The sequence below is a fragment of the Chinchilla lanigera genome, unplaced genomic scaffold (genome assembly GCF_000276665.1).
Source record: "Chinchilla lanigera isolate Chin_1 unplaced genomic scaffold, ChiLan1.0 scaffold00109, whole genome shotgun sequence".
Taxonomy (NCBI): Eukaryota; Metazoa; Chordata; class Mammalia; order Rodentia; family Chinchillidae; genus Chinchilla; species Chinchilla lanigera.
The window spans coordinates 3,679,909-3,695,073 of NW_004955510.1; the positions used below are offsets into that span (position 1 = coordinate 3,679,909).

The window sequence follows — 15,165 nt, forward strand, 5'->3', positions numbered from 1 at the left end:
AAAAAAAAAAAAAAAAAAAAGAGTACTAATGAAAGAATATTCGTTTGAATAAATTTTTGTTCATTTGATCATATGAATTAACTGAGCAGAGAAAGTACATTCTTACTCAGCTAGTATTTGTTGAATTCAGTTCCCTTTGTTTTGGGGGGTTGTCAGAAATCGAGCTGAGGACCTTGCATTTGCCAGGCAGGGACTTATGCTGCTGAGCTATATTCCCTGCCCCTGAATTCAATTCTTCTCAAATCTAACCAATACACATTGAATACGTATTTTAATAGGACCAAAGGGATTGTAAGTCAAACTTAAAAGATTATTCTTAACTACAGCAAATGGCAAACAGGTTCTACTATGTAGCAGTTTCCTAAAAATTAAAGGAAATCCAAGAACATCTTAAAGATCAGTGGAAAATATTAGTCAGAAATATCCAAGCAGTCTACTATTAAGAGTAGAATAATTTTGCCACTGTTATTCCTAAGTTTTTTGACCTTTTAAAGGATTTCATATTTAATGAATATTCATTGAATACTTGTTATTTTGCTAGATACCAAAATATAATTTCAGATGTGAACCCTATTTTTCTGCTGATAAAAGAGATGAATTGTACAAGATACAAATAGGTTTTAGATCTTCATAGAAAATTATTATCTTCAAGTGTTTCACCTAAAATGTTTCTTCAAATTTTTGTTTTTGGGTTTTTTTGTGTTTTTGAGACAGGGTCTCACTCTGCAGTTCAGGCTGGCCTTGAGCTCACTTTGTAGCCCAAGCTGGTCTCAAATTCACAGCAATCCTCCTGCCTCAGCCTCCTGAGTACTGGGATTACAGACATGCACCACCACACCTGGCTTTCTTCACATTCTTAATTTATCTAATGTGTTCTAGTTTTCTGTATATAGGTCTTGTAAATTCTGTGGTGAGACTTATCACTATTCTATATTTTAATACTCATAACAGATGTGTTTTGTTTTTGTTTGTTACCATAAAGTGAAAGTATAGTTATTCTTCAATAAACATTTCTAATTTTTTTTTAAAAAAAGATACACAATAGGAAGTGGAAAGTGAAAGATCAGCTGAAAGATTGTTTTGGTCTTGGACTGTTGGGAAGGAGACTTACTTTATCAGGGTTGTTCAAGGCCAACATTTATTTTAGAAGGTGATAAGTGCAGTCCTCTTTTGCCAGATAGCTTGGGCAGAGGGGAAGAGATAGGGAACCCTAGGTTGAAAGGGGGCTTAAAATCCTGCTAGAGTACAGTTTCGAGTATTTCAGGTCAGGAGCTAGAAGAAGACATGACAAGAGAGTTTCTTGGGTTTCCAAACTAAGGTAAGTACCTAGGTCATCAGAGGCCTTTGTAGAGCCTGGAGCAGCAGAGGTAGTATTTGTGTCTAAGTATTAAAAACTGACGTGGAAGAGACATGCAACAGGTGTGCCAGCTATATGTTTATGGGATGTGAAATGAGGGTAAGGGGGACTGAACTGTAGCAGTGAATGAGAAACTGAGGGGAGAGAGATGTAAGTCCTTAATAGTTTCCCCTTTCGGAAGCCCAAATCCGTGACATTTCCACTACATTCTCCCTCAAAGTAGCATAGCTGTTTTAACTTTTATGGGGGGAGACAGTCTCCCTTTGTAGTTCAAGATAGCCCTGAACTTACTGTGTAGCCCAGGCTCAAACTCTCAGCAGTCCTCCTGCCTCAGTCTTGCAAGTGGTGGAATTCTGGGTGTGTGCCACCACAGCCAGCTTGACACTTCTGTAGTTTTAGGATTATGCTTTTCAAGTGGTGTCCTGAATCTGTTAGCCTAGAGGTTCTTTTGTTTTGTTGTTTTGTTTTGTTTGTTTTCCCGTACCAGGAATCGAACTCACGACCTTGCGCTTGTCAGGCAGGCGCTGTGCCGCTGAGCTAAATCCCCAGCCCTGCCTAGAGGTTCTTGAAGGCACAAAATGAACATAGCAAGACAGGAGTCCGCAAGACTTCAAAAAAATTCTGTGCTTAAGCAGTACCCTCAACCTTCTCTCTGCACAAGAGTACCTCCCTCCACTGCACAGGGAGCTTCAGTAAAATAGTTGGGAAGACTAACACGGGTGCTCCATGGGTGAACATGGGCAGGCGGTAGATGGAGAGTGACTGCCTACTAGAAAGAGCTGCTGAGATGAGGACTCAGTAAGTGAGCCTGACTAACACAGAGGTATTATTACACACTATAAAGAGCACACCCTGGGAGGCTGAGAAAGACCATCAGGAGTCCAGGCCCAGCCTCGGCAGCTTACTCAGCAAGAGCCTGTCTCAAAATAAAAATTTAAAAAAGGGCTGGGGATGTGGCTGAGTGTGGGGCCCCGGATTCAGTCCCTAGTACTACAAAAATTGTTAGCCTCCTGGAATTCTTACAGGAATTTTGTTTTACCTCTCTGACAAGAATAAAATTGTTAAAAGATGATGGTGTCAGGCTGGGCTCCACTCTTGTACTTAAAGCTGTCTGCAGCACCTCGCATCTGACAGTAGGGGCCCCCTTGCTAATACAGTCCAGACTGAAACCCAGTGCCTGTAGTGTGCTAGAAAAATACAGGATTCAGTTCGTCTTCGTCTTCTCAAACTGATTAAAATTGCCTAATTGTACTTGAAACTTGACGATTTGTACTCTACTTTTATTTAAGGATCCCCTTTTCTTTATCATGTATCTTTCAGACAATTGGTGCAACTTTCGCAGCCATGATTGGAGCTGGAATGCTAGTACGATCCATACCATATGAACAGCATCCAGGCCAAAAGCATCTTGCCTGGTTGCTCCATTCTGGTATGTTCTAAATTGTTGTGGGACCACTTCCAGAACTGCCCATTTTAAGTGACTCTTGACAAGTGTAAACACGGTTTTCCACAGTAGTTACTAGTTGCCTTATTGTCAGCCCTTTACTTTGAAAGATTGTTGATTCTAAGACCATAGACATCTTGGAAATAGAGCTTGTCTGCTTGTAACAGTGTCAGGTAAGTAGAGATTGACTGAAGTGTGTTTTGTTTGATATCAGGAGGATGTCAGATCCGATACATGTCACTTAAGAGTTGCTTAACTCATCGAAATCCTAATAGTAATGTCATATGTAGAATTCCTTTTTCCAATATCTTTCTTATGAGTATCATGAATTTTTAAGTTAATCACCCTCATGAAGTAGAAGAAAACAGAAATGTTAAGAAACCTAAATAGTGAAAAAACAAACGAGAAAAAACTCAACCCGACAGAATAAGGAAAGCCAATCAAAGATAAAAATAAAATTCCTCTGATGTCCACAGTTTTACAGTAGCATCCAGGTTGGATCCCAGAAATGTGCTGTTTAATCCCGCCAAGTTTGCAGTGGGATTTGTGCTGGGTGGGGGGCTGACCTTGGCTGTGGATGTGGGGCTGGGACTGGTCTTCAGGGGACAGCATTCTGGACGTCCACTTCTCCTTACCCTGATTGTCTCTAAGGCGCTTTCCCAGTTGCCTTGCACCCTCGGTTAGGAAGAGCCCAAGGTTGCCCCCAGCCCATGTACAGTGGGCTCCTTCCGTACCCTGCCCAGTTTCCTCTGTTCTACACCCCTGAGTCCTCATACACACTGGTCATTGGGAGGTGCCCTTGTCCCGCTGCAGGCCACAGCTGTGTGCCTGCTTATGTGGCTGTGCCAGGACCACTCTGCTGGTCTCAGACCAGGGGTGTGCCCAGTCCTTGGTTTTTAGGGCTAAGACTGGCCTGTGGTGGCCACCAGAGTGGAGTCTAGGTGGCCCCAGCTCCTGCCTCTGAGCAGAGTTCCCCTTAGTTTGCTCCCACCTGCTGGCAGTCTACTGTGACTAGATGGCTCTTCCCTTGTTACACTCTGGGACACTGGCAGTGAAGCAATCTGGACTGTTCTGCTGTTGGAGTTTGCCCCACTCCTTTTGAAGTAAAATCCGTGGCCCCGCCTGCCCAGTTCTGTTCTGTGTATCTGTGTCCCAGAGCACAGCACCAGTTCACCTTGCTTACCCACCACTGGCTCCTATTTTCACTGCTGCTTCTGACTCTGCTGTGGGCCGGCTGGGCCCACCTGCAGCATGCCCGTACTGAGCTTATTACTTCCTCTGGAAATGTACTGATACTGAAGATTCAGGATGACAGTAGCTCTGTGCCTGTTCTGTGAGACTGTTTGAGAAAAGGTAATTTGTTCTGCTTAGCACTGAAGTAGGGCCTTCTCCAAAGTTTTTTTCCTGTTAAAGAGCTCATTTACTTTTGCTAATTAGTGATTTCTCTACGATGATTCTTACTAAGATGTTTAAAAAACACAACTGAAATTTGTGAGCTGTGATAGTATTCCCTATCACACAGAGTAACAACAGTGTCTGTCAGGAATCCCCTACATTTCCAGGTTACCATCGTTTGTTTTTCCTCTCATTTTACTTTATTCCCTATTGGCAGCAGTAGGTTTGACCTAGAAATTTTTTTGTTTTTTGTTTTGTAAGCCTTTTTACCTGGATTCTTCCATGTTATAAAAACATAGAATTTTACAGTTACTGAAAATGTAGATTAGTGAGTTAAAACCAAAACTAGGGATATATTAATATTGCCATACAAAATTTGGATGGCTCCAGCTTTGGTTATGAAATACAGAGTATAGTATTATCAAAAGGAAAAACTTCTTAGGATCACAGCGCATAGCAGTGCAGTACAGCAGGTTAGGGGAGCATGTTGGAAGTGGTGTGTTCCCTTTGGTTGTTACTTTTGAATGCTTACCAGGGATGTGCCCTTCCCCAGGTGTGATGGGTGCGGTGGTGGCACCTCTGACCATATTGGGTGGCCCTCTCCTCGTCAGAGCCGCTTGGTACACGGCTGGCATCGTGGGCGGCCTGTCCACCGTGGCCATGTGTGCACCCAGTGAGAAGTTTCTGAACATGGGAGCACCCCTGGGCGTGGGCCTAGGTCTCGTTTTTGCAGCATCACTCGGTAAGCCACTGTGCCTTTGACACAGTCCTTGATTTTCTGTGCGAGTCATGTTTAAAGTTGTCTAGAAGAGATATGCTAATTTGGTTGGCTTTTGTCATTTGACCGCTCATAAATCTTGGCATACGGCCAACCATTGTTGCTGGTTTTACAGATATATCTAAAATGGTCTGGAGAACATGGGAAATGCCGTGGTGCAAGAACCTTCCTGTAATGTGGCATGCATACCACCTGTTCTGAACTGTTGTAAATAGGGTTGCAGCCTATAATCCTCAAGTGTCTTATTGTTTGCATGGTACACCAAAGAGATTTGGTTTTTGGGGGCAGGGAGGAGGTTTGAGATAGGGTTTCACTAGATAATTTAGGCTGGCCCTGAACTCTCAGCAGTCCTCCTGCCTCAGCCTCCCAAGTGCTGAGATTATAGGCATGTTTCAGCACCGCCTGGTCCAAAGAGGTTTCTAGGTAGTGTAAATTACAAATCTAGTTAGTTATAGGAAATTCTTTTTTAAAAAGGACACAGAAACTTACTTTTTTTCCTGATTTTGGTTTCAGGATCGATGTTTATTCCACCTACCACTGTGGCTGGTTCTGCTATGTACACAGTGGCAGTGTATGGTGGATTAGTTCTTTTCAGCATGTTCCTTCTTCATGATACTCAGAGAGTAATCAAACGCGCAGAAATAACACCAATGTATGGAGTTCAAAAGTATGATCCCATCAATTCGTAAGTAGCCCTTTTATCTGTTATTCTTGTGTAAGTATATTTGTTTCCCATGGTCATAATAAAGCACCACAGGGGCTGGGGATTTAGCTCAGCGGCCAAAAGCGCCTGCCTGGCAAGCGCAAGGTCATGAGTTCGGTTCCCGGTACCGGAGAAAAAAAACCAAAAAAAACCAAAAAACTAAAGCACCACAAACAAGGTGGCTCAGGTCAACAAGAATTTATTGTCTTTAAGTTCTGGAGGCTAGAAGTACGGCCCAGGTTGGTCCTTCTGAGAGAATCTTGTTCTGTGTTGCTCTCTTCACTCATTGTTCCCTCTGACAGTCCGTGGTAGTCCCTGTCTCATAGATGTATCACCCCAGTCTCTGCTTCTGACTTTACCTTCCATTCTCCCTGTGCATCTGTCTGTCTCCTCTTCTCTCCATTGTTTTTGTTTTTGAGACTGGGTCTCGCTAGGCAGTGCAGGATGGCCTTGAACTTGCTTATGTAGCCCAGGCTGGCCTCATGGTGATCCTCCTGCCTCAGCCTCCCAAGTGCTGGGATTACAGGCATGTGCTACCTTGCATGCCCAGCTTCCTCTCATTTTCTTATGCAATCACCAGTAACACTGAAGTAAAGGCCCACTGTGTTCTAATACAGCCTCATCCTAACTTGCATCTTAATCACATCTTCCAATGCCATATCTGTAAATAAAGTCACATTCACAGGTACCAGTTTTAGGACTGCACATGAGTTTGTGGGGGCACAAGTCAGCCTACAGCAGTAGCTTTGTTGAATTTTACTATTTTGTTTCTATTGCAGTTTGATTCTCTCACTTTATAGTAAACTATATACTTGTATATCCAGAAAAACCTCTGATTATACTACAGCCAAGTAGAACATTTAGGTATTCATTCACTATAAAGGTTCTGCACTATTTATTGGATAATGTGCATAATTGACCAACTTCTTAGAAAAAAAGAAAAAGTCTCTCATTTCTAAGAATTACAAATACTTCTGTATGAAGATTCCATCTTAGTGATATTCAGCTTTAATTGAACTGTTGTTTCTCCTCTAGGATTCTACCAAAATTGTTCTTTTTAAAGTTTTCTAACATTTCATGATACTATCACGTTTTTAAGTAATTTATGTTTCTTAATCTAAAAATAAAAGCCAATGTTATGATTTGAAAAATGTTATTGTAAAGCTTAGATTTGTAGCACAAACTGGGCAAATTATATTTTGAAATCCAGACTGTCTTAACAAGTTTTTGGGGGTTTTTTTTGGTTGGTTTTTTGGTGTCAGGAATCAAACTCAGGACCTTGCACTTGCCAAGCAGGCACTGTACCACTGAGCTATATCCCCAACCCCCTAGCAATTTTTTATAAAGGTGTCTATTTGATTTTGTCTTGACTGTCACCAAGGGATTTTTGTTTATTTTTGTTTTTTGCAAGATACCATACTTAGAGTGTCAGAGAACAAAGTAATGCTTTTAAAAATTGTTTTAAAACTTAAAAGATTAGTATACAAAAAAGAAAAAATTGACTTTTCTAGTTTAGGATTTCCTTCATTAGCAGTTAAACAGTCATTTTAATTTCCATTTCACATAACTAGGACAAATAATTATTTTTGTTCACACCAGTTGTAAGAACTGGTTGGTCATGATTGAGAGCACATCATAGATAACAGGCATCGTTTTCTTTTCTAGGATGTTGGCAATCTACATGGATGTATTAAATATATTTATCCGAGTTGCAAGTATGCTAGCAACTGGAGGCAACAGAAAGAAGTGAAGCAAGAGCATCCGGCTCCTGACGCATCACATGTCGTTTGTTTAGTAGGGCCAATGTTCATTATGTAGTTTGTACAAGCCACTCTTGTTGAGGTTTGGAGGATAAGACCATGTTGACACATTTAAGTGTTCCAGTAATGTAACCCCCACGTCTGCTTTTTCTTTTAGAAAATAAATTCAGCAGTTCTCTTCCAAATAAGCACATAAGTATGTCCAACTCTCATACTTGAGTAATTTTAAGGTACTTTAACAAATATGAAAACTAAGGTTTATGCCAGGAGAGCTTAAGTATTTTACCTATTTTTGAGTTTATTAGAGTAAGTGAAAATTAGTAAATTTGTGCCTATTCATATCTTGGGACACAATTTTTTGTTTGTTTTTTTTTTTTGAGGCAGGGTCTTGCTGTATCATTCAGGCTGGCCTTGAACCCATGGCAGTCCTCCTGCCTTGGCCTCCTGAGTACTGGGATTACTCTGGCGTGTGCCACCACGCCCGGCTGGCACACAGAGTACTGAAGTAACATCATAAGTAATGTAGAAGTTTTGGTGTAGAGACTGGAAAGTAGGTTATCCACACCATTTACCCCCCATTCTTAGAATTTAGCATTTTGTGATTGTGTTGAGCCAATGATAAACATCTGAGTATTTGCAACAAACAAGTGATTGCTATTTTTGCATTTGCCTTGGAAATAGAGGCCTGGAGGACACATCGTCCTGCTCTGCTTCTCAGTGCTGTCACAGTGGAGATGTGGTCCTCGTGAGGAATGTCAGGAGTCTGTCCTCAGCAGTGCAGAGTGTTAGTCACATTGGCAATCCCGAGTGGAATTATGTATATGAGTTTTCCTTTTGAATCTCCTAGAGCAACATTTCCTTAAACGACTCTAGATAAAATGTTCAAAGCATGAAATGTATTGCTTTTTAAAGTACACAAGCAACATGTTTGTAGTTGGTGAGGATTTGCTGCAGAAGTATTGGTGTCTAAATATATGCTTGTTTTTCTCGGCTCTTCCTTTTGATGTCATTAGCAAAACGTGCTGTGGCTTATGCTAGAGGTTTTTACAAAAGCAGTTTTTCTCCTAAAACTGTTGGTTTTTTGCATTCCCTCTGAAATGAAGCACTGTAAAGCAAAGCTAGCTGTCTGAAAAACGTGAATCAAAAGTGGGATGGAGAAGTGTCCCCAGCAGAATTTTCTTTTTGTCATGCATAGACTATTACTTCACTTGCTTGTAACATTTGTAAGATTTTTGACACAGAATTAGAAGTCTTTAGTGATAGGAAGAAGTCTATATGATTACTGAGATGACTGCTATTTTTGATAAATATTTATTGCAGTAACCTGGAAATAACTTCTAACCATCTCAAAGTACATAGAATATTTATTTATGAAACAATAAAGTTTCTGGCCAGATGGTGATTGGTCTGCTTTTTTTTAGCTGAACTGAATTTGCAGTATTTGAACAGGGATTTGTTGGATACTGCCTCTAACTCAACACTTCTGCTTATTTCTTATGTGACACTGGAGAGATTTTTTTAACCGTCCCTGCCCCATCTGTTAAATGAAGATACTAATGAAACCTACCTCATAGAGTTAAGGTTAAATGTGTACAACCGTAATACCTGTTATGTAAGTTTTAACTTCTGATGCTGGTTTGATTTTTTTTTTTTTTTTCTGAGTTTAAAAAAAAAAAAGTATAAATGCTTAATTTCTTCTGTTTTTTCCCAGTCTACCCCAGCCTCCATACAATGTTAATGGATTACAGGGCCTGTTACCTTTGATCACATTTTAGAAACCAAAGTTTATGTCTTTTATTTTTGGATGGTACCACACATAGAACAGAACTGGCATAATTTTAGCAGTGGTATCAAGCAAAGGCTGATTTACAAAAATCAAGGTTTTATTTTTAAATGGAGTGACAGTACTATGTTATAGTACCTAACTTTTCCTGACTTTGCTAGGACAGTAAAGACTATAAAATATGAAACTGAGCTACATAAATATGATTGATAATGCTGAAACAACAAGTCTCTGATAGTTGGCTTCTGTTAGCATACCACAGTGTTGTTTCTGTTGTCACTTTGCTCACAGAGAAAAGAGCTACAAGTACATAGGCCTTAGGGAACAGAAAGCAAAACATCTCTGTTATTCCTCACATGCCGTCTTCAGTGTTCCAGGATAACTGGAAATGTGTAGTTGAGGGTATGTACTGTGTTACGTGGGAGGACACGTGCCTGCCCGGGGTAGCCAGCACCAGGCTGGCGGAGGGACAGCAGCTGCGTCCCGGAGTGCAGCCGCCAGGTGAACACACTTGTCTGTTGGGTGAGCGTCTGAGGAGTGAGCACCATTGCAGTGGCTGCAGGAACTGATCATTTCGAGGGGATCTTCACATCAGAGTACAAGCTGCATGTGGGGCAGACTAATTTCAGCAACACAGGAAGACTTGCATAGTGAGTATGAGTGGAAGTGAGCGTTACTGGCTTGGCCCCTTCACAGAGTGACAAACGTAATCGGGTCAGACCCTGTGGTACTCAGTGAAGCAATCAGTTCTTAGAGCCAACTGTGGGGAGACTCGAAACGTCGTCTGGAGCACAGCATCAGGTGGGACAGTAGTCAGGAGTGAACTCAGAAGGCAGCTGGCCCTGCTGATTTGGAGAGGCAGTGCTGGAGGCAGAAGCCTCTACCACAGGTGGGGAATTCAGTGCCCTAACCACACCATTAATCCACGTGAGTCACTCCTGGGACTGAATAGGAGTTAGGCACTCTGTTAAGCAGTAGTTAAATCATGGGAAACAGCTACAGCCTTGAGTGACTCAGGATAGCCTCATGCTGAAAATACAGAATGGCTGCCCAGACAGTTGCCAAAGGAGTTTGGAGGAAGGCAGATGTGTCTAACGTGCAGAAAGGAAGGGTGGTTGGCTTTTTGGCAGGAGGAGGATCTAGCACTGATCCCACACACAGCATCACGAAATGTTCTGACCTGCTCTGTAGAGAGCTCACCACCAGCTTGACTCCTCCAGTTCCATGCGTGTGTGAAAGGCTGTGTAGCGCCTATGGGACTTGGAATGTGCTTGGGTGTCTCACAAGATCTAAGCACGGTCACCTGCTTTGTTTACATAGAGTAGTGGTCAAAGAGTAATGAGATTTTCAGTTCAAAAATCCAGGTGGCAGGAAAAAATGGGCATTTGGTAAGAAAAAGGGGAGTCGAGTATCTTCACAGTATAGCTGCCTGAGTAATTTTTTTAGAAAAGGAAAATACAGAGAGAAAGTGAAAATCGTTGCAATACTTTGGAGGACATTTCTCAGGTTAGGGAACTAACAGGAAGACCCAACCACGTGGACTGGCTCCCCCCCTAAACAACCTTCAGCGCTAGACAACCTTCAAGGCCCTCCTAGCCGGCTGCCTCCATTTGAGTTGAGGGTGACCCCTGGACCTTGTGCATACACGCACACACCTGGTTGTCCAGGCACTGGTGGGCGTCAGGTGAGAATAAGTAACATCTGGACAGCCTGCAAGTTTGCAGGGCATGGATCACATTGTTGATACATAGGGCCCATCCCAAACCTTCCCTATTCTCCAGCCTAAGCGTTGGTGAAAGCAAAAGACCTTGATGTTCCCACTCCTTTCTGTGCCCTCCTGCTGCATCTCTTGTACTTGTTTTACTCTCACTTTTCTGCACAAAGATCCACACTTGGAAGTGGTATCAGTTATTTAGACCTAAATTTCTATTTGTGGGTGCGCACACCCATGCATATTTTCTTTCCTCCTAATTTTGTTAAAGTAGTTCTGAGTAAAGAAGTATCAGCTACCCTGAAGCATCGACACAAGTTAGAGGTGAGGTACTTTTTGGAGACAGGTCATCACTGGAAAGGAGAGATTCAGCAGTTCTCTTTGGGCATGTATCCAGGAAACTTGAAATCCATGTGCTGATACATGAGATGTGATGGAAATGTTTAAGTCAAAGTATTACCGTAAAAAAAAAAAAAAAACACTGCCGTGAATCCCTCAGGATAATTTCCTTCACTTTGAACACTTACTGCAATCTGACTACTTTTTGAAGCAGATCTGAAGTCATTCCTGAGTGGGTTTACAAGGTGGAAAGCCAGGCTTATAGAAACATGATGCTGTGTCCACCTTCACCAGGTGTGGCGCTGTGTGACTGGCTCTTCCCCAGAGTCACAATGACCAGGAACAGTCAACATTTTAAATCTATTCAAGATACTGAGGCAGGCATGACGGCACAACTAAAGCCACAAAGAAGGACTGGGAGAATGCTTCTGAAGGTGACGAGAACAGTGGGAGAAGTGTGAGAAGCGAAGGGGAGGACTCGGGGATTAATGACAATGTCTTTTACTCACATTTGTTGATCACACCTGTCTACATACCTGTGTTCGCTCCAGCATGTTCACAAAAACCAAGATACAACAGAATTGCCTTGTGTGTCTTTCAAGGATGAGAGGACAGTATCTCAACATGGATTAACCTAGAAGATGATGCTGAATAAGCCAGGCACAGAAACACAAAAGTCGGTTTCTGTGTAATCTAAAATAATAGAAGTGGTTTTCGGGGGGGGGGGGGGGGGTTGGTACTGAGAATCAAAGCCAGGACCTTGTACTTGCCAGGCAGGCGCTGTGCTGAAGAGCTCTGTCCCCAGCCCCAAAATAATTAAACTTGGAAAGCAGGGAAAATAGTTACAAGACAGAGCAGAAGGTCACAGGAGAAAAAAATAAGGTGGTGATCTGTTAGCTTAGTCATTTCGCACTGCATTTGTAATACAGCACCACTGTGTACCTCATACACTAATTTGTCATAGAATAACCTATATTAGTATGTGGTAAGGGAATTCTTCAGGATCAGGAAATTAAGCTAGTGGCTACTAGGTTGTATTAGTCAACCTTTCTTTGCTCAGACAACATACTTGACCTATACAACCTAAAAGAGAAAAGATTTATTTTGACTGGCTCCAAGAAGAAATTCAGTAGAGGAAAGCTGCTGAGCTCAGTGCAGCCAGGGACAAGGGAGCCACCTCCAATTAGACCCTGCCTCCCAGTAAGCTCGCTGAGCTAGGAACCCATGGGAGGGCTTATGACCCCCAACACAATGGGGCTTTGGGGGCCATTTTGGGTCTCAACCATAAGGCAAACAGATTAAAACCATCCTGAAGTTGAAAAAAGTTGGAATAGTATTGACTTTTGGAAAGGCATTAAATATAATTTCACTAAAATTTCAAGATTAGGATAACTTTCTAAGTTGAGCATGCTAAAGTATAATACTTGAGCATGCTAAAGTGTAACACTCACTGCAATAAACAGGTACAACAAATACTGGGAGGGGACAAAAAGGAAGTAAAGGCTATGTGCCCCACTTGGGAAAGTCGACCACATAAAACCCAAAACTGTAGCACAACCATTCAGCATATTATACCCTCATAAGCTAAAGACAGGGCAGAGCTCCGCTGTAGACCCTGAGTTTTTAACAAGTGTTGGGGCAGGCAGGGAGACAAGGATCTATAGTAAGGTGCACTGAGAAAACCACTGAGCGATGACAACAAAAGGCTCCAGACAGAAGGCCAGCACTGAGAAGCTGTTTCTGTCGGAGCCAGACTGGCTTCACGGTACTCAGGCATCTAGCAGAAATGGCCCTGGAAGGGGCTGGGGATTTAGCTCAGTGGCACAGCGCCTGCCTGGCAAGCACGAGGTTGTGAGTTCGATTCCCAGTACCGGGAAAAAAAAAAAAAAAAAAAAAGGAAATGGCCCTGGAACAGGAAAGGCAAAGCCTTGTGGCACAGCGGCCATGGCCACACCCAGCCCTTCCCTGGTGGGGCTCCCAGGCCAGGCAGGGACTCCTTGGGCAGCTGTCGAGGTGAGGCAGGCTAGCCCCACACCCAATGTGTGGTGGACAGACTGACCTGGGGGGGGGAGAGGTGAAACAGTGGGAAAATTCACTGCAGCAGTGATAGGGAGGGGTCACCAAGGGTAGCAGAGGAGGGGACAGACCTCCCACTTAACAGCCCTGATCTGAGCAGCAGGAGGCAGGCAAGACCCACTGCACTGAAGGCATACAAGGAAGTTCAGATTAAGCGGGGCTGGAGCCTGAGCTAAAGATCAGCTCAGAGCTCTCCCGGAACTCAGAAGCCCCACAGCTTTGGAAACCTGATCCAGTCTCAATTCCTCTTTCGCAAAATGTGGAGAGCCTTCCCCTTCCCTGAGGGTGAAAGTCAATGCCAGCCTTCCTGAAGTGTAATGCAAAGCCAAACAGGCTGGCACATGGCATCTGGCGCTCCCTTCATTATGAGCTGCGCTGCAGTTTGCCAAGCAAATAAAGGAGGGAGAGTCGCTCGGATCAGTTATGGGGTCTATAAAACCCTGGGGAGAAGTGTGTGCTGCCTGAGTACAAAGTGGAGGACACGGGGCAGAGATGCTGCCCTCACAAAGGCTGGGGCACAGGGCCGCTTCCTCGCTGCTCTTAGAAACAACAAATTTGACTTGAATCATGTTTCTTCCTTGTGAAATCCCCAGCGTCTTAGGTGTGTCTCTGGAGACCTTTTTTTTTTTTCTGCTCAGGAAAACTGCCAGAAAAGTTTTCAAAATCATCTTAGGAAATCATTTAAACCCCATAATTTGATTTTTTTTATTATTATCCGAACTGCACATGCTTAAAACTTAACAGGTCTTCCTGTTAAGATGCTTCTCATTTTCACCTCTCTCAGCTCAACTCGAGATTTTGAACATTCTAGAAAGCTGGAGGTGTTTCTTCCTTTTTTAAAGTAAGAAGCTGACAGCTATCTTTGAAACGTTAAAAGCAGGTGAGAATCTGTGAACAGTGATTGTCCCCAGAGGAGGGAGCTGAGCCTGGAATTTATACTTTATAACCTGTGTTTTTTTAATATGGGCCTGGATTGCCTCAGTACTTTTTTGTGAGAATTCAAAAGTAGCTGGAAAGGCTGGGGATATGGCTCAGTCCCTGCCGTGTGTGAGGCCCGGGTTTCATGCCCAGTACTGGGTTGCAGGGAGGCAGATGGAATTCTGACATAGGAATCTGTTCTTGTGAAACATGTGGTCCCAAGAAAACCTGCACACCTGTGAATAGTGTGAGCGTGTAAGGAACACAACCCATAAAGTAACCCATTCCTACCACCCTAGCCGGGCAGTCTTTTAGGGCTCTGTCCTGTCATGAAAGAAAAAAGCTGTGGTGCAAACCTAAAGTCCGTTTCCGGGTCCATGGCTGAGTGGTTGAGGAGCCCTAGGAAAGTTACCAAAGTTCTGGTTTAGCTGGTGGGTAGGTCCGGACAACTCCCCATTTCCCTAAAAATCTGCTTCTAGTTTATGCACCCGCTAAGTGATTAGAGTTCACCTTTTAGCGTTGGCCTCACCCCTGCCCTCTCCACAATTAAGGTGGTTTTTCTGTCTCTGCCAGAATCAGCCAGTACCATCCCAGTGCAAACTGTACCTGCTACAACAGGTAAAAGAGAGTGCCGGTCCAGGGTGTCCTGCTGCCCTGAGAACTCGGTAGCAGTCACTCCCAAACCACCCCAGATAAAAAAGACATGACGTTAGTGGAACTAGTCCTTGAGGCGAACCAGACATGTGATCTGAAACACCCCTGGGAAGCATGCTTAGGAAACTTGGCTCAGTTGATCTACAGAACAACAGGGTGCTGGCCAACTTCACCCTACTTCAGGCAACGGCTGCCCCTAGTCATCTGAGCACCAGCTCTGGTGTAGACGCAGGTGCACTCCCAGGGC

At 43.2% G+C, this 15,165-nt stretch overlaps 1 protein-coding gene across 1 annotated transcript in view; it reads left to right on the plus strand.

Annotated features, from left to right (window-relative positions):
• Ghitm (growth hormone inducible transmembrane protein) overlaps window positions 1-8,839 on the plus strand; it is a gene marked incomplete at its 5' end in the record, with an annotated part of 14,445 nt that extends 5,606 nt beyond the window's left edge. The window contains 4 exon segments of the mRNA XM_005407879.2: window positions 2,678-2,786; window positions 4,750-4,938; window positions 5,488-5,659; window positions 7,343-8,839. Of these exon segments, the coding sequence (XP_005407936.1) occupies window positions 2,678-2,786; window positions 4,750-4,938; window positions 5,488-5,659; window positions 7,343-7,427 (555 nt within the window). The 3' untranslated portion in view covers window positions 7,428-8,839.
• Window positions 8,840-15,165: the final 6,326 nt, after the last annotated feature.